Source organism: Choloepus didactylus, chromosome 1 (assembly GCF_015220235.1).
Source record: "Choloepus didactylus isolate mChoDid1 chromosome 1, mChoDid1.pri, whole genome shotgun sequence".
Taxonomy (NCBI): Eukaryota; Metazoa; Chordata; class Mammalia; order Pilosa; family Megalonychidae; genus Choloepus; species Choloepus didactylus.
Genome location: NC_051307.1, coordinates 202,959,629 through 202,979,933, shown reverse-complemented (window position 1 = coordinate 202,979,933; position 20,305 = coordinate 202,959,629). Strand labels below are relative to the sequence as shown.

The window sequence follows — 20,305 nt, the reverse complement described above, 5'->3', positions numbered from 1 at the left end:
AAAAAAAACCAGTAACATTAACAATTAGCTTGAGAGAATTCAAGATCACCCTTTTAACAGAGCACCCCCAAACTGTTAAAGCCTACCTGATAGTAATGCATGTGGTCAGAATGGTCCCCAGAATCATTTCTGCAACAAATGACATAACAGACAAAATTACTCTAACCCTACAGATTCACCAAGAAACTCTTTTTCCCCATTTTTTCAGGGAAAAGAATCAACCCAGACATCAAGTAGGTCTGGTGGCCCAGAGACTCCTTAGGAGAGGTGCAGCAGGACTCCTACAAGGCTGTTTGTTTGCCAGAGACAAATAGCAACCAAGTGGAGGGTGCTAAAGCAAGATGTGCCCCATCCCTGTAAGCTGGTCTCTCTAACGCAGCTGCTTTCTAGTTACCCCTCCTGGGTGAAGATGAGTGAAGAGGAATTAGATTTTCTAGTGTTATGGGGTTATGCATAAGGGCAGGAGAATGAGAGCTCGGGAAAGCATTTCCTTAGGATCCCAAGGGGCAAGGATTTTATAGAGATTTTTCTACACACCCAAGACTTTACCATCATTTGGGCCCAAAAAAGACCCCAGGCAACCAAGAGGGAAAGGACTAAAGTAACTACTACTATGAAATAAACAAAAAAAATCCTGTCAGAGCAAGGCAGGTTTCAGACAAAGAAAAGGTATAATTGTACTTGAGAAGAAACTTACACTGTCTCTGCAGCCAGGAATAGGAGTTTCCTCCCAAAAAGTAAAGTGGGAGCAGCACAAGCGAGCCTCACTGCTCTACCTTACCTTCGTTTTCCAGTGGCCAGGTTTACAGCTACCATCTTCCCATCAATACTAAATGGTGGATCAAGGTTCTGCAAGATCTTCACTACGCGAAGGGCTTCCTAGGGAACCAGAGATATGCTTGAACCCAAAGAGAGAAAAGGTCATGTCCTTCGAAAGAGAACTGAACAAGGTTTTCCTTCTGAGAAGAGAAATTTACTAAGTGTTATGTTCTGATCATAATTTTAATAATAAGGGCACATTGGGAGAAACAGGCAACTCTTAATGAAGGACTAATTAGAACAGGAGTCAAGTCAAAGTAGATGCTCAGTTGCTAGGTTCAAATCCTCTTTTTCAGGTTGCAATTGTCATCATATCAGATCCAGTTTACAAAGTCTCTTGGATTTTTGAGTAAGAAATCTAAGAAATAGCAATGACTTTCACTATTATCGTTAATGCTATTTTCACAGAAAAGGGCCCTGCAACTAAAAATTCAACCCATGAGAATCTAAAGTAATACTTCAGAGAAAGAAGAAATGTCATTTTATCATCAAATTCAAAATTAACAGTGGCTGAGCAAAACACATCTAAGAAAAAATGGAAAATTCACTAAAATCTGGATTCTTCACAAATGACTAAGTTCTCACTTTAACTGGAAATGTGAAATGACTCAAGACAAAAATGGACCTGGAAAAGCACTCAGAGTTAACTTATAGGGCCGTTACCTTACCTGAATCAACGTTAAATTTACTAGGTAAAACAAGAGGGGTTACAACATCAAGAAGCACAAGATAATTCAAATGACAAAAGAAGCCCCTCAAACCTTCTCTAGAGTTCTGTAGCCAACAGTCCCTAGACCATTCCAAGGTGGGGAAAACTCACCGCATGGGAGTCAAGGTCAATAAAGCCATAGGTGTGGCCCATGGGGCCAGTTCTATTCTTGATGATACGGACGTTGGCAGTGGTAAGGCGGACATAGGGCTCCAGCACTTCCACTATCACCTCAGGCGGAGTGGAACGATAGATGCGTTTTAGCATGATTGCTGAATAAACCAAGCACAAATGGGAAAGGAGCAAGGAAAGAGAAAGGTGAATTTCTGAAGTCCCAAGATGCTGATGGTCATTTTTCAGTGCAGATAAGTACAGATATACTCTGTTCTAGAAAGGCTGGTTCTATAAGGAAATGCTAGTCAAATATTTCATACTTTCCTTTTCTATACCAATACTTTAGAAATCTGAAATGATGCCTTGCTACATTTGTATAGCCACTTGCTATGTGGAGAATGTAAATTCCTTCAACTGGTACAGGAAGGCCCACAGAAAGCCATGTCTCCATAGTCAGGATGAGCACAGTTCTACTAGCGTGTGAGGTATGCTGGCCCCTAGCCACAACACGGGCCATCTGTGCTCCAACTGTGTGGGCACAGACCAGTACATACACTGACAAACCACTTACTTTTGCTCTCCCCATCCTGGCGTGTCTCTCCAGACCACGACTCCTTCTCTCGGTCTCTTCGAAAGGTGAGCCCTTCCCTTCGAGGAGGCAGATAACTTTCTGCTTCTTTCTTTTGATGCCCCAAGCGTGATTCTTGTCCTTCTTCCCGCTTCTTGGGTTCAGGTTCCTTATCAGCTGGCCTTGAGGGCTGGCTGGGCTGTTTTTCTGATGGTGCAGGTATGGTTGTTTTCTGAAGCTGAGGGTAGGTTATTAATTCCTGCTTGGCCTCTGTCACTAGAAGAGAAACAGAAAGAGAACCCCCCAGCAGACTTTACCACAAAAACACAACTGTTGTGACTCCTTCTTATCTCTCACCAAATACTCATACTGGAATGCTTTTAATAATATTGTCTCAGGAAGAGCTGCAGTTCTGGACAAGAGACTTTAGGAAAACTAATGAGGCAGCAAATGAACTAGTTCACAGAGTAAAATATCCAAGCACTTAAAACTTAAATCTTATGATCTTTCTATCATTTCCAAAGCATTTAAATATAGCAAATCCTTCATGAGAGGCTGGGTCTGACTAATACAAGCAATGGTAAGAAAAGATTTGGGGACAAAATTACAAAAGGTATGGACCTGGCTAAAGATTCGGTAGAAACATATATCTCAAAACTATCTCTGGGAACCATGCTTCTTCCAGTGTTATGGTACTAAGACAGCTGTCTTAAAATCTAAGACAACAGGCTCCTCTTCTCTGGCTAGAAGTTGGAAATAGATCTACCTCCATACAACTCTTTTATACTCAGATTACTATAATGAGCAAACGTCATTCAAAACATAAATGATCCAAGGTGATCAAATCACCTTTTACAGCAGAATAATTTCTCTAGTTAATTAGGGACATATTTTTGCAATTAATTCATTCTGGAGGGTGTACTGGAAGCCATGTGGCTCAAAATGGGACCTATAAGAGTAATGTAGAGATTACTCAATAGCAGTGGCAAGTAACTAGTAGAACACCTGCTTTACATGTTCCCAGTTTAAAGCTCTTCCAGCCATCTCAGAGCTACGGAGCTCAAAAGGGTCCTCATAAACCATCTCTCTTTATTTTTTAGAGTAGACTGAGAAGTCTTTCTTGAGGGGAAAAAACACAACTTTGCCTAATATGAAATAAAACTAAAACAAACTAACAATCTAAGTTGATTAATTATCTTCCTACCTATTGATCGATTCTCTGTAGCATACAGATCTTTTCCCCAAAGATTTTCAGAACACTTGCCTCAGCCCTCACTAAAGAGCAGAATCTCCACTGCTGGCCAAAAGCCCAGCTAATAAACTGTATGCCTCCACTGCTGGCCAAAAGCCCAGCTAATAAACTGTAGGCACGATAGTTGGGAAGATGGCAGATTGGTGAGCTGTATGTTTTAGTTACTCCTCCAGGAAAGTAGGTAGAAAGCCAGGAACTGTGTGGACTGGACACCGCAGAGCAATTTGACTTTGGGCATACTTCATACAACACTCATGAACACGTCGAACTGCTGAGATCAGCGAAATCTGTAAGTTTTTGCGGCCAGGGGACCCGTGCCCCTCCCTGCCAGGCTCAGTCCCGTGGGAGGAGGGGCTGTCAGTGCTGGAAAGGAAAAGGGAGAACTGCAGTGGCAGCTCTTATTGGAAACTCATTCTACTGATCCAAACTCCAACCATAGATAGACTGAGACCAGACACCAGAGAATCTGAGAGCAGCCAGCCCAGCAGAGAGGAGACAGGCATAGCAAAAAAACAGCAAGAAAAACTCCAAAATAAAAGCGGAGGATTTTTGGAATTCTGGTGAACATAGAAAGGGGAAGGGCAGAGCTCAGGCCCTGAGGCTCATATGCAAATCCCGAAGAAAAACTGATCTCTCCGCCCCCTGGATCTTTCCTTAATGGCCCTAATTGCTTTGTCTCTTGGCATTTCAATAACCCATTAGATCAGTGAGGAGGGCTTTTTTTTTCTGTTTCTAAAACAATTACTCTAAGAAGCCCAATACAGAAAGCCTCAAAGACTTGCAATTTGGGCAGGTCAAGACAAGAACAGAACTAAGAGAGCTCTGAGACAAAAGGCAATAATCCAGTGGCTGAGAAAATTCACTAAACACCGCAACTTCCCAAGAAAAGGGGGGTGTCCACTCACAGCCATCATCCTGGTGGACAGGAAACACTCCTGCCCATCGCCAGCCCCATAGCCCAGAGCTGCCCCAAACAAACCAGTGTGAAGGAAGTGCTTCAAATAACAGGCACACACCACAAAACTGGGTGTGGACATTAGCCTTCCCTGCACCCTCAGCTGGTTGTCCCAGAGTTGGGAAGGTGGAGCAGTGGGAATTAACAAAGACCCACTCAACCATCATTTCAGCAGACTGGGAGCCTCCCTACACAGCCCAGCAGCCCAGAACCGTCCTGGGGGGACGGCACTCACCTGTGACATAGCACAGTCATCCCTCAACAGAGGACCAGGGGGTGCACGGCCTGGAAGAGGGACCCACTCGCAAGTCTCAGGAGCCATACGCCAATACCAAGGACTTGTGGGTCAATGGTAGAGACAAACTGTAGCAGGACTGAACTGAAGGATTAGACTATTGCAGCAGCTTTAAAACTCCAGGAACACCAGGGAGACTTGATTGTTAGAGCCACCCCCCCTCCCTGAACGCCCAGACACACGCCCCATATACAGGGCAGGCAACACCAACTACACACGCAAGCTTGGTACACCAATTGGACCCCACAAGACTCACTCCCCCACTCACCACAAAGGTAAAGCAGGGGAGAACTAGCTTGTCGAGAACAGGTGGCTCATGGATGCCACCTGCTGGTTAGTCAAAGTGTACTCCACGAAGCTGTAGATCTGATAAATTAGAGATAAGGACTTCAATTGGTCTACACATCCTAAAAGAACCCTATCAAGTTCAGCAAATGCCAACAGGCCAAAAACAACAGAAAATTATAAAGCATATGAAAAGACCAGACGATATGGATAACCCAAGCCCAAGCACCCAAATCAAAAGATCAGAAGAGACACAGTCCCTAGAGCAACTAATCAAAGAACTAAAGATGTACAATGAGACCATAGTACGGGATACAAAGGATATCAAGAAGACCCTAGAAGAGCATAAAGAAGACATTGCAAGACTAAGTAAAAAATAGATGATCTTATGGAAATTAAAGAAACTGTTGACCAAATTAAAAAGATTCTGGATACTCATAGTACAAGACTAGAGGAAGTTGAACAACGAATCAGTGACCTGGAAGATGACAGAACGGAAAATGAAAGCACAAAAGAAAGAATGGGGAAAAAAATTGAAAAAACCGAAATGGACCTCAGGAATATGACAGATAATATAAAACGTTCGAATATAAGACTCATTGGTGTTCCAGAAGGGGAAGAAAAGGGTAAAGGTCTAGGAAGAGTATTCAAAGAAATTGTTGGAGAAAACTTCCCAAATCTTCTAAACACCATAAATACACAAATCATAACTGCCCAGAGAACTCCAAATATAATAAATCCAAATAAACTCACTCCGAGACATATTCTGATCACACTGTCAAACATGGAAGAGAAGGAGCAAGCTCTGAAAGCAGCAAGAGAAAAGCAATTCACCACATACAAAGGAAACAGCATAAGACTAAGTAGTGACTACTCAGCAGCCACCATGGAGGCAAGAATGCAGTGGCACGATATATTTAAAATTCTGAGTGAGAAAAATTTCTAACCAAGAATACTTTATCCAGCATAAAGCTCTCCTTCAAATTTGAGGGAGAGCTTACATTTTTCACAGACAAACAAATGCTGAGAGAATTTGCTAACAAGAGACCTGCCCTACTGGAGATACTAAAGGGAGCCCTACAGACAGAGAAACAAAGGAGAGAGAGACTTGGAGAAAGGTTCAGTACTAAAGAGATTCGGTATGGGTACATTAAAGGATATTAATAGAGAGAGGGGAAAAATATATATGACAAACATAAACCAAAGGATAAGATGGCTGATTCAAGAAATGCCTTCACGGGTATAACGTTGAATGTAAATGGATTAAACTCCCCAATTAAAAGATATAGATTCGCAGAATGGATTAAAAAAAAATGAACCATCAATATGTTGCATACAAGAGACTCATAGACACAGGGACACAAAGAAATTGAAAGTGAAAGGATGGAAAAAAATATTTCATGCAAGCTACAGCCAAAAGAAAGCAAGTGTAGCAATATTAATCTCAGATAAAATAGACTTTAAATGCAGGGATGTTTTGAGAGACAAAGAAGGCCACTACATACTAATAAAAGGGGCATTTCAACAAGAAGAAATAACAACCATAAATGTTTATGCACCCAATCAAGGTGCCACAAAATACATGAGAGAAACACTGGCAAAACTAAAGGAAGCAATTGATGTTCCCACAATAATTGTGGGAGACTTCAACACATCACTCTCTCCTATAGATAGATCAACCAGACAGAAGACCAATAAGGAAACTGAAAACCTAAACAATCTGATAAATGAATTAGATTTAACAGACATATACAGGACATTACATCCCAAATCACCAGGATACACATACTTCTCTAGTGCTCACGGAACTTTCTCCAGAATAGATCATATGCTGGGACATAAAACAAGCCTCGGTAAATTTAAAAAGATTGAAATTATTCAAAGCACATTCTCTGACCACAATGGAATACAATTAGAAGTCAATAACCATCAGAGACTTAGAAGATTCACAAATACCTGGAGGTTAAACAACACACTCCTAAACAATCAGTGGGTTAAAGAAGAAATAGCAAGAGAAATTGCTAAATATATAGAGACGAATGAAAATGAGAACACAACGTATCAAAACCCATGGATGCAGCAAAAGCGGTACTAAGGGGGAAATTTATAGCACTAAACGCATATATTAAAAAGGAAGAAACAGCCAAAATCACAGAACTAATGGATCAACTGAAGAAGCTAGAAAATGAACAGCAAACCAATTATAAACCAAGTAGAAGAAAAGAAATAACAAGGATTAAAGCAGAAATAAATGACATAGAGAACAAAAAAACAATAGAGAGGATAAATATCACCAAAAGTTGGTTCTTTGAGAAGATCAACAATATTGACAAGCCCCTAGCTAGACTGACAAAATCAAAAGGAGAGAAGACCCATATAAACAAAATAATGAATGAAAAAGGTGACATAACTGCAGATCCCAAAGAAGTTAAAAAAATTATAAGAGGATACTATGAACAATTGTATGCCAACAAACTGGATAATGTAGAGGAAATGGACAATTTCCTGGAAACATATGAACAACCTAGACTGACCAAAGAAGAAACAGAAGACCTCAACCAACCCATCACAAGCAAAGAGATCCAATCAGTCATCAAAAATCTTCCCACAAATAAATGCCCAGGGCCAGATGGCTTCACAGGGGAATTCTACCAAACTTTCCAGAAAGAACTGACACCAATCTTACTCAAACTCTTTCAAAACATTGAAGAAAATGGAACACTCTCTAACTCATTTTATGACGCTAACATCAATCTAATATCAAAACCAGGCAAAGACGCTACAAAAAAGGATAACTACCGGCCAATCTCCCTAATGAATATAGATGCAAAAATCCTCAACAAAATACTTGCAAATCGAATCCAAAGACACATTAAAAAAATCATACACCATGACCAAGTGGGGTTCATTCCAGGCATGCAAGGATGGTTCAACATGAGAAAATCAATCAATGTATTACAACACATTAACAATTCGAAAGGGAAAAATCAAATGATCATCTCAATAGATGCCGAAAAAGCATTTGACAAAATCCAACATCCGTTTTTGATAAAAACACTTCAAAAGGTAGGAATTGAAGGAAACTTCCTCAACATGATAAAGAGCATATATGAAAAACCCACAGCCAGCATAGTACTCAATGGTGAGAGACTGAAAGCCTTCCCTCTAAGATCAGGAACAAGACAAGGATGCCTGCTATCACCACTGTTATTCAACATTGTGCTGGAAGTGCTAGCCAGGGCAATCCGGCAAGACAAAGAAATAAAAGGCATCCAAATTGGAAAAGAAGAAGTAAAACTGTCATTGTTTACAGATGACACGATCTTATATCTGGAAAACCCTGAGAAATCAACGATACACCTACTAGAGCTAATAAACAAATTTAGCAAAGTAGCGGGATACAAGATTAATGCACATAAGTCAGTAATGTTTCTATATGCTAGAAATGAACAAACTGAAGAGACACTCAAGAAAAAGATACCATTTTCAATAGTAACTAAAAAAATCAAGTACCTAGGAATAAACTTAACCAAAGATGTAAAAGACCTATACAAAGAAAACTACATAACTCTACCAAAAGAAATAGAAGGGGACCTTAAAAGATGGAAAAACATTCCATGTTCATGGATAGGAAGGCTAAATGTCATTAAGATGTCAATTCTACCCAAACTCATCTACAGATTCAATGCAATCCCAATCAAAATTCCAACAACCTACTTTGCAGACTTGGAAATCTAGTTATCAAATTTATTTGGAAAGGGAAGATGCCTCGAATTGCTAAAGACACTCTAAAAAAGAAAAACGAACTGGGAGGACTTACACTCCCTGACTTTGAAGCTTATTATAAAGCCACAGTTGTCAAAACAGCATGGTACTGGCACAAAGAGAGACATATAGATCAATGGAATCGAATTGAGAATTCGGAGATAGACCCCCAGATCTATGGCTGACTGATCTTTGATAAGGCTCCCAAAGTCACTGAACTGAGTCATAATGGTCTTTTCAACAAATGGGGCTGGGAGAGTTGGATATCCATATCCAAAAGAATGAAAGAGGACCCCTACCTCACCCCCTACACAAAAATTAACTCAAAATGGACCAAAGATCTCAATATAAAAGAAAGTACCATAAAAGTCCTAGAAGATAATGTAGGAAAACATCTTCAAGACCTTGTATTAGGTGGACACTTCCTAGACTGTACACCCAAAGCACAAGCAACAAAAGAAAAAACAGATAAATGGAAACTCCTCAAGCTTAGAAGTTTCTGTACCTCAAAGGAATTTGTTAAAAAGGTAAAGAGGCAGCCAGCTCAATGGGAAAAAATTTTTGGAAACCATGTATCTGACAAAAGACTGATATCTTGCATACATAAAGAAATCCTACAACTCAATGACAACAGTACAGACAGCCCAATTATAAAATGGGCAAAAGATATGAAAAGACAGCTTTCTGAAGAGGAAATACAAATGGCCAAGAAACACATGAAAAAATGTTCAGCTTCACTAGCTATTAGAGAGATGCAAATTAAGACCATAATGAGATACTGTGCCGGTCTGAATGTATTGTGTCCCCCAAATGCCATTATCTTTGTGGTCTTGTGGGACAGACGTTTTGATGCTGGTTAGATTTGCTTGGAATGTGCCCCACCCAGCTGTGGGTGTGACTTTGGTGGGATACTCCCATGGAGGTGTGACCCCACCCATTCAGGGTGGGCCTTGATCAGTGGAGCCATATAAAACATGCTGACTCAAAGAGACTGAACAGAGTGCAGCTGTGAGTGACGTTTTGAAGAGGAGCAAGCTTGCTAGAGAGGAGCGTCCTGGGAGAAAGCCATTTTGAAACCAGAACTTTGGAGCAGACGCCAGCCACGTGCCTTCCCAGCTAAAAGAGGTTTTCCGGACGCCATCGGCCATCCTCCAGTGAAGGTACCCGATTACTGATGTGTTACCTTGGACACTTCATGGCCTTAAGACTGTAACTGTGTAGCCAAATAAACCCCCTTTTTATAAAAGCCAATCCATCTCTGGTGTTTTGCATTCTGCAGCATTAGCAAACTAAAACAGATACCATCTCACACTGATTAGAATGGCTGCCATTAAACAAACAGGAAACTACAAATGCTGGGGAGGATGTGGAGAAATTGGAACTCTTATTCATTGTTGGTGGGACTGTATAATGGTTCAGCCACTCTGGAAGTCAGTCTGGCAGTTCCTTAGAAAACTAGAAATAGAGTTACCATTCGATCCAGCAATTGGCACTTCTGGGTATATACCCGGAAGATCGGAAAGCAGTGACATGAACAGATATCTGCACGCCAATGTTTATAGCAGCATTATTCACAATTGTCAAGAGATGGAAACAACCCAAATGTCCTTCAACAGATGAGTGGATAAATAAAATGTGGTATATACACACGATTGAATACTACACAGCAGTAAGAAGGAACGATCTCGTGAAACATATGACAACATGGATGAACCTTGAAGACATAATGCTGAGCGAAATAAGCCAGGCACAAAAAGACAAATATTATATGCTACCATTAATGTGAACTTTGAAAAATGTAAAACAAATGGTTTATAATGTAGAATGTAGGGGAACTAGCAATAGAGAGCAATTAAGGAAGGGGGAACAATAATCCAAGAACAGATAAGGTATCATGGGTAAATTAAATGTTCTGGGAATGCCCAGGAATGACTATGGTCTGTTAATTTCTGATGGGTATAGTAGGAACAAGCTCACAGAAATGTTGCTATATTAGGTAACTTTCTTGGGGTAGAGTAGGAACATGTTGGAAGTAAAGTAGTTACCTTAGGTTAGTTGTCTTTTTCTTACTCCCTTGCTATGGTCTCTTTGAAATGTTCTTTTATTGTATTTTTTTTAATTTTTTTTTATTTTTCATACAGTTGATTTAAAAAAAAAAAGTTAAAAAAAGAACAAGGAAAAAAATATGTAGAGCCCCCTTGAGGAGCCTGTGGAGAATGCAGGGGTATTGGCCTACCCCACCTCGATGGTTGCTAACATGACCACAGACATAGGGGCCTGGTGGTTTGATGGGTTGAGCCCTCTACCACAGGATTTACCCTTGGGAAGACTGTTGCTGCAAAGGAGAGGCTAGGCCTCCCTATAATTGTGCCTAAGAGCCTCCTCCCAAATGCCTCTTTGTTGCTCTGATGTGGCCCTCTCTCTCTACCTAAGCCAACTTGAAAGGTGAAATCACTGCCCTCCCCCCTACGTGGGATCAGACACCCAAGGGAGTGAATCTCCCTGGCAACGTGGAATATGACTCCCGGGGAGGAACACAGACCCGACATCATGAGATGGAGAACATCTTCTTGCCCAAAAGGGGGATGTGAAAGGAAATGAAATAAGCTTCAGTGGCAGAGAGATTCCAAAACGAGCTGAGAGGTCACTCTGGTGGGCACTCTTATGCACAATTTAGACAACCGTTTTTAGGTTCTAAAGAATTGGGGTAGCTGGTGGTAGATACCTGAAACTATCAAACTACAACCCAGAAACCATAAATCTCGAAGACAATTGTATAAAAATGTAGCTTATGAGGGGTGACAATGGGATTGGGAAAGCCATAAGGACCACACTCCCCTTTGTCTAGTTTATGGATGGATGAGTAGAAAAATAGGGGAAGGAAACAAACAAACAAACAGACAAAGGTACCCAGTGTTCTTTTTTACTTTAATTGCTCTTTTTCACTTTAATTATTATTCTTGTTATATTTTGTGCTAATGAAGGTGTCAGGGATTGATTTAGGTGATGAATGTACAACTATGTAATGGTACTGTGAACAACTGAATGTACAATTTGTTTTGTATGACTGCGTGGTATGTGAATATATCTCAATAAAATGAAGATTTAAAACAAACAAACAAACAAAAAACTGTAGGCACACTAAGTTCTAACCTCGGATCAAACAGGTCCTTCAGAAGGCTACCTGAATCCCACATTGAGCTATATTTTACAGTCATGCCCTGGGCTTTCCTCAAAGGATAATATCAGAAACAAGCATATAATAGTCACTGTTACAGGACTGATGTTAGGGATGCCTTTGATAGACTCGTCAAAGTTGTCCACCCATAGGCGCTCTGGAAAAAGTCACTTTAAAATTAAATGCTTGAGAAATTGGTTGGTTTAGTCCTTTGTAAAAATAATAAATTTCCCCAACCCTGATTATTTCCTTGTGTTTATATTTTTACTTTTATTTTAACACGTGTTTTCCTGTTGAAGCCTTCTGAAATGCTTAGATGGAGTGCAAATGAGCAAACAATATTGATGTCAAGCCACCCCAGCCTGAAGAGGCTGCAATCCCATCTCCCCTGGCAGGAAATCGTTCATTGACGGGTCTTATGAAGCTGAGCATCACAATTTATTTTTAAAAGGTTTCAGATCAATCTGGTATTTAGGGATGACAACCCTTTAAAGACAAGGATGTTTTGCCCAGCACAGAAAACAAAAACCATCACCACCTCTACTACTCACCTTCCCTTGGGCATTTGCAGAATGAACACGAAGATCGATGTCCACCAATGCTGGCCTTACACTGCAAAGGAAAGGAAAAATTTTCAATTTGAACAAAAACATTTTAAAAACCGTATGTATATCCAACACAGTAATGTCTGTCAAAAAAATGAAAGAAACAAGCCATATACCTACAAGCCTAAAGGGTCTGATGCCCTCTGTCCCCTATCCCCCATCAGAGCTGGCAGACAGGATCTAATGAGCTACTGCTTGAGAGTGATCTTCTAGCAGGATGTCCAAACTTTGGAAAAGCCAAAATTGCCTTTGCCCTGAATAAGAATTTCTATGGTAAATAAACTTAAAGAAACCAGATATTAAATGGTTTATAGGATACTATTGCCCCAAAGCCTTTACTATTCAGTCTGCTCCCAAACTCAGTCCTGAACAGGTTAGCAGAGCCCCATTCAGGCTTGGCTGGAACTAAGAAGAATCTAATTTTCAACTCCTTTTCTCAAATGCTTAGAACAAGGGGCAAGAAGGAGAATTAAATATATAGGTAGAGCCTCTTGCACTTATTTTAAGGATGTTATAGAGGGAACATTCACTAACTCAGAAAAAGGGGAGAGATACTTTTGCAATGTAAACATAGTTCCTTTTGTCTGATCCTGTGATCAAAAAGTTAAGCACATGGCACATCACCAGAGGCTACATACGCAGTGATGGCCCCTCTACCCTCCAACGAAGTTCAGCAAAGTGCAAAGCACTCCCTAGATAGCTCACTGAGCAAGTGATCTCTTTTAGAGGATAATATAACCAAACCATTCAAAACAGAGTTCAAAAATTTTCCCTTTAATGTTTGTTCCTTCCACCTCTGATAATAAAATAAATAATACATGTGCATTATAGCTAATATAGAAATAAGAAGGGGGTGTGTGAATAACCCATAATCCCATGATGTAGAGACAGTCACAATTAAAATGTTAAATGTTATCAAAATCCCAAAGGACTTTTTGCGGAAATGGAAAAGCTCATCCCAAAGTCCACAGGGATTTGCAAGGGATCCTGAATAGCCAATCTTGAAAAACAAGGAAAAGTGGGAGGATTCATACTTCCTGATTTCAAAACTTACTACAAAGCCACAATAATCAAGATAGTGTGGCAGTGGCTTAAGGATAGACTTATGAATCAATGCAATAGAATTGAGAGCCAAGAAATAAACCTATACATTTATGGTCAATTGATTATCGAAAAGAGTGACAAAACCATTAAATGGAGAAAGAACAGACTCTTCACTCTCTTAAATGGTGCTGGAACAATTGGATATCCACATGCCTAAAAATGAAGTTGAAACCTGACTTCACACTATATATAAAAATTAACCCAAAATGGATCAAAGACCTAAATGTAAGAGCTAAAACTATAAAACTCTTAGATGAAAACATAGGGGTAAATCTTCATGACCCTGGATTATGTAATGGTTTTTAGATAAGACACCAAAAGCACAAGCAACAAAAGAAAAAATAAATTGAACTTCATGAAAATTGAAAACTTTCCTGCATCAAAGGACACTATCAAGAAAGTGAAAAGACAATCCACAGAATGGGAAAAAATTTTGCAAATCATATCTGAAAAGGGTCTACTATACAGAATACATAAAGAATTCTTACAACTCAACAATGAAAGGGCAGTCAACCCAATTAAAATGGGGAAAGGACTTGAACAGACATTTCTCCAAAGAAGATATATACAAATGGCCAAAAAAGCATATGAAAAGATGCTCAATTATTAGTCATTAGAGTAATGCAAATCAAAACCATAATAAGATACCACTATGATGGTGATAATAATAAAAACTGAAAAAAAGGCAAGGATATGAAGAAACTGGAACCCTTATTGAGTGCTGGTAGAAAAGTAAAATGGTTCAGCTCTTGTCTGTGGAAAACTGTTGGTGGTTCCTCAAAAAGTTAAACATAAAATTATGCTATGACTGAGCAATTCCACTCCTGGTATGCACCCAACAGAACTGAAAACAGGGACTCCAATAGATATTGGTACACCAATGTTCATAGCAGCATTATTCACAATAGCCAAATGCTCATCAATAGATGAATGGATAAACAAAATGTAGTATATCCATACAAAATATTATTCAACCACAGAAAGGAATGAAGTACTGATATATACCATGACACAGTTGTGCTAAGTTAAAGAAGCCAGACAAAAAGAGCCGCCGCATAAAGAATACACATATCCACATAAACAGAAAGCAGATTAGTGGTTGCCAGGGGTTGGGAGTACGAAGGAGTGGAAGTAACTGCTTAATGGGTATGGAGTTTCCTTTTGGGGTCATGAAAAGTTCTGGAACCAGATAGTAGTGATAATTGCACAAAATTGTGAATGTACTTAATGTCACTGAATTGTTCACTTTAAAATGGTTAAAATGGTAAATTTTATGATATGTGTATTTTACCACAATAAAAAAAATGATCAAAAATGTGAAATGTTTTTCTAAATTAACACTTTAAGTCAGAACCTATGAAACATAAGAGCTTTGGCTAAATGACAACCACATGTATGCAAGTTGTATTTCATTGTGACAAATAAAAATGTCAGGCTAAAATTTTTTAATTGAATTTTGCCAAGCTCTAATACTTCTAATGAATCCTGGTTTAGAAACTTTATACATTTTTTCATAATTATTCTTGAAACTACACTGCAGCAATAAAACATAAATTATATTTTCATGCTCACTGAAATATAATTAGACCTCTAATAATCTTAAAATCTGCCATTCTAAAAGAATATGGAGTTTAACAGAGGTAATATGCTCATGGCACCTGAAGTTCTATACCCTTGGAAACCATCAAATATCCCCAAAATGTACACCCTTTGGGTCCACAAAACCACAAGTTTCCACCTTTCCAAACACCAATTCCCCTGTGACCACCACCAGGAAGAATAACCAGGAAGAGGTTGGTTTTAAGTCAAGGGATTGATATTCTTTCAGTTCATAATCAGCAGAAAGCACATGCCCGTGGGAAAGAGCCTCCAACCACAGGCCTAGAATCTTCTATGACCACAAGAAGCAGCTGGTAAGAGGAGTTATGGATGATCTTGCCCTAAAAGCCAGTTCCTCTGAAGAGAATGGAGGAAGAAGAGCTTTGTCCTTGGCAATGCACACTACAGGCAGCATTCTTGGAGACATGGAAGGGCTGTGATGTTGGATCCATCCACCTCTTACTTCAAAGAAAAGTAATTCTTGGCACTTACCCGTTTGCAGTACCAAAAATCTGGGTTTGGTACATACTCGAGTGTAACCTCTTTGTTATGGATCATTAGATGCCCCTGTGAAGACAAAGACAAGACAAAAGCCATCAACAACCATAGGGAAATTGAGAGAGGCAAGAAGGCACAGAGAGCTTTTCCAGTCCCCAACCTGAAATATTTTATAAAGGTAAGGGGAAGCTTATTCATTCATCAACAAAAGGAAATGATTGTTTTAATCTGCCCTCAAGAGGCTTGGGGCAGTATGGAAAGGCAAACTTAATAAGCTTAGGGAAAAGGAGTGGTCTTCGGCCTTGGCTCCTGCAGGTTAGGGTGCTGTCCTTGGGCAGGCCAGGCCCAGTCTACTCCTCCAGAGGTCATGTAGTATACTCTTGAGTCTCAGAGAGAGTCCCCCTTGGCTCGGAAACTAGCATACTATCAAGAAGCAAACTCTTCCTTCAGCTGCACAGAGGTACAAAAACTCTCTCAATTATCTTCTTTTCCATGGCTAACTCACATCTTCTTGGAGAGGTGGCAAGGGCTATAACCTTGGTGTCTGAATATTTTCTTTGTAATAATGGCTGCATGGCAAAAGCACCAGGAGAAAGAGGTACAATACTGAAGACGAGAAGAGAGGAGGAAGGTGGAAGCTTTACAGCAGGTCACATCCTTATAGCAGCAAACTGTGAATGGCTGGTAGGAGTGGTGGTAGTGGCGGCAGTAGTGGCAGTATCACTCTGGCTTGGAGCCTGCAGAGTGAGCTGGCCCTGAGACCTGAGGAGCAAACACTGGCAAATAAGCCCTGTGGGAAGGTCTAGCACAGGAACAGGTGGAAGAAGAGGCTCAACAAGCCTATACTTACAGAATTCCATTGCCTTTCCAAATCATGAATTCTATTTCACACTAAGAAAAAATAAGTTTTGTTTAATGAAAGCTAGCCAGTAGATGACTGTTGGAGCAGAGGAGAAAAATTTCTGCCTGTTGACAAGGGACCCTCACCCACACCTGTAAGAGAACTAATTGAGGATGTGACTCTGCGACTATCCCCTGAATTATGTTCATTCTCCACCTCTAGGGTCCTGTGTCTCCTCGGACAGGGCTCTTAAGTCATATAGGGCATTTCTTTGCATTTGGACCTCAGTTTCTTGTTTGAATCCAAACAACTGTCAAAAAATGCTTTACCTCTCTGCTTTTCTTACCAAAAAAGTCAAGAGAAAAACAGAATAAAATTACTGTCTTATCAAAACCAAAGGAAAACTGCCTGACTACCTAGGTCCTGGACTCTGGTCTCTGAGAAACTGCTTCCTGGATTGTTCTCAAGGCCAGAGGACAATGAAAATTAAAAAATGCTAACACTTAAGTGCTAACTCAGAGCCAGAAACCACTGCGTACATTATCTTAGTTAATCCCCTAAGTGATCTCCATTTTACATATGAGGAAACGAGCTCAGAGAGGAAAGATCATCCAGCTGGTGAATGGCAGAGCTGGATTCACACCCAGGGCTGTAAAGAAAGGATCTCAGGTTGCATTTTAACAATTCCTGCTATGTGTTAGGGATAGGCAATCTGCCCTCAGGAGCAAATCCAGGAAAGAGAAAAGGGAGGGTCAGAGTAGTGCCACTTTGCCAAGCTCTACCCATGTGGCGAGTTGGTCAAGATGGTCCCCTTCACCCAGAGACAAAACATCACATCATTAAAGAACACATACTCTGGGCCAGATTCCCTAAATTTGAATGCTGCCTCTATTACATGCCTTTAGCAAAGCCCTAACTTCTCTGTACTTCAGCTTCCTCAACTGTGAAATATGGATAACAGGACCTAATTCACAGGTGGTTGTGACAATCAAGTAAATTAATATATATGAAGAGCTTAGCATGGAATGTAATGAAGACTTGACAAATGCTAGTTATGATTTTGAACCCAAAGTGCTAGAAAAGGACTACCATCAGCAGCTAAGACTAGACAAGGTCAAATTCCTACCTACTCTGCCTTGCTTATGTGCCAGGTAGTATTTCACAAACCATTTCAATCTATGGAAAGACTAAGCTTTCACTGGGAATGAAATGCCAGTCAAAACCGATATTCTTATGGAGCACTTAATGCAGTTGTTCAAAGTGCTGGATTAGATTTTGGAGTCAAGGCTAAATTTTGCTGGCCTTTTATTATCAGTGCCAAGCAAAGTACTTGGCACAGAGGAGAATAAGCACTTGTTGAATGCATGCAAGAATGAAGGCTCCAACTACCCCTGCCGGAGTGCTCAGCACACAGTGGCCCTGGAGGGAGGTATTGCTGACATAGTGCACATATGTACATCCAAACCATAAAACATGCGGGCTACCATTTGAAGAGTGAATAGGCACTATTGTGAATCACAGTAAATTATAAATTTTGATTTCACCATCTGGAAGCATCAGTAGATTCAAGAATTTCTAAGGCAAGGAGCACTTTAGACTTCTCAGACAACAAATATGCTTTTCAAGGAGCTGCACATGACCTTACACTGACAGTAGGGAATTCTCCCTGCTCGGAGACTCCATCAACATATCAACATTGAGATGATTACCTTCACCTCATATGTTACAGAGACAATTATTTCTTGCTCCTCACAGAGTTCCCTACAACTCAGGTGGCCCTTCCTTTTCAACCCGCACATGGTTAGACATAAGGCTGCCAGTGACCACTGCTAAAGAATATAAAATGGTTTTAGCATCACTGCTGAAGAATAGCCAATTGTTTTAATAAGAATAAACAGTCAGAGAAAACACCTGAGTGAGAACAATAAGGTTTATCAACAATTTGATTCCTCAGCTGTTATCATACACAAGCAGCCCAGAAATACCAAGAACAGGTGAGATATACACTTGGCCCCTTCCCTACAGGCCCTTTCTCCAGGTTCACCAACATCTCCTAGGTGCACATAGGATTTATGTGGAGAGTTGGGCCAAGAATCTGATTAACCAGGTCTGGGTCCTAAAGAGGCATCATGTATTTAAAAGTAAAACCAAAGACATCTCTCCTTTCTCTGCAGCATTAGATTAGGCGTAAATTACATTGAAACCTGCTAAAATCCTCCCAGAGCCCTCACTTGCAAAGTCACACACATTTGTTCCTAAGTACATATTAAGGGGACTTATGTTAAGTTGCAAAAAGCTACCTAGAGATAATTGCACCCTCTGCAAAGCAAGCCATTACTCCCCACCTCAGGGACACTACAGAGGAGCAAACTGATTGTGTGGACTGCTGAATTTTCAACATCCACATTTCCATTTCCCTTTTCAGCTACTCCTCTGGGAGAATTCACAATTCCATTTTGTGACTGCCAGCCTGTGATAATGATTTGGGTTACAGAAATTAGTATCTACCATATGCTCCAACTGACTCACAGTCAACCTTCAAGGGTTTTTAAGGTACAGGAAAAAGTGGAAAGGAAAGAACACTTCTGGCCAGCAGATATGCAACATTTGTTGAAGATTTCCAACACAAATACAATCACAGTTACACTTTCTACTGAGAATACAATTGCTGTGTGACATTAGAGATCTTCCCATTAAAGCAGGGAGGCGAGGGGAGGGAGGGACAGGATCAAAAGACAGAGGAAAAGTATGTGAGTCTTCTGAATACAACTCACACTGAAAAATCAGCAATCCCTCTTTGTAGATTTGTGCTTCTTCTAAACACAGGATGGGAGAATCAGGTCATTGGTGGCTGGGAACTGGTACTGTTACTTAGCGATAGTAATCTTTATTCACAAAGCAACTTACAGTTTACAAAGGCATTCTTCACAAACGTCATCTCACCTCACAAGCAGGGCATATATAAAACTTAAATTTACATGAGAAAGCATGGCTGGGATACATGGAATAGCCCACCCAAGATTACAGGGCGAGTTAGCAACATATATGGGACTGAAAGTAAGGTTTTCTTTCACCAGGTTGCTTTTTTTTTTTTTTTTTTTTTTTAAATCATCATTTTATTGAGATATATTCACATACCACGCAGTCATACAAAACAAATTGTACTTTCGATTGTTTACAGTACCATTACATAGTTGTACATTCATCACCTAAATCAATCCCTGACACCTTCATTAGCACCCACACAAAAATAACAAGAATAATAATTAGAGTGAAAAAGAGCAATTGAAGTAAAAAAGAACACTAGGTACCTTTGTCTGTTTGTTTGCTTCCCCTACTTTTCTACACATCCATCCATAAACTAGACAAAGTGGAGTTTGGTCCTTATGGCATTCCCAATCCCACTGTCACCCCTCATAAGCTACATTTTTATACAACTGTCTTCGAGATTCATGGGTTCTGGGTTGTAGTTTAATAGTTTCAGGTATCCACCACCAGCTACCCCAATTCTTTAGAACCTAAAAAAGGTTGTCTAAAGTGTGCGTAAGAGTGCCCACCAGAGTGATCTCTCGGCTCGTTTTGGAATCTCTCTGCCACTGAAGTTTGCTTTTTTTTTTTTTTTTTTTTTTTTAAAACTTCCAGGGAGTCAGTCAACTTGTAACACTTGCCACGCCAAAGAGGTGGCTTCTGATGAAAAGCTGTACAAGGCAAAGACTAA

The 20,305-nt window shown here is 40.1% G+C and overlaps 1 protein-coding gene across 1 annotated transcript in view; it reads right to left on the bottom strand.

Moving 5' to 3' along the window:
• Positions 1–20,305, bottom strand: part of RBM6 (RNA binding motif protein 6) — a 149,601-nt gene that overhangs the window by 20,666 nt on the left and 108,630 nt on the right. Inside the window, 6 exon segments of the mRNA XM_037850977.1 lie at positions 87–129; positions 782–879; positions 1,640–1,800; positions 2,214–2,486; positions 12,492–12,552; positions 15,741–15,815. Coding sequence (XP_037706905.1) covers positions 87–129; positions 782–879; positions 1,640–1,800; positions 2,214–2,486; positions 12,492–12,552; positions 15,741–15,815 — 711 coding nt within the window.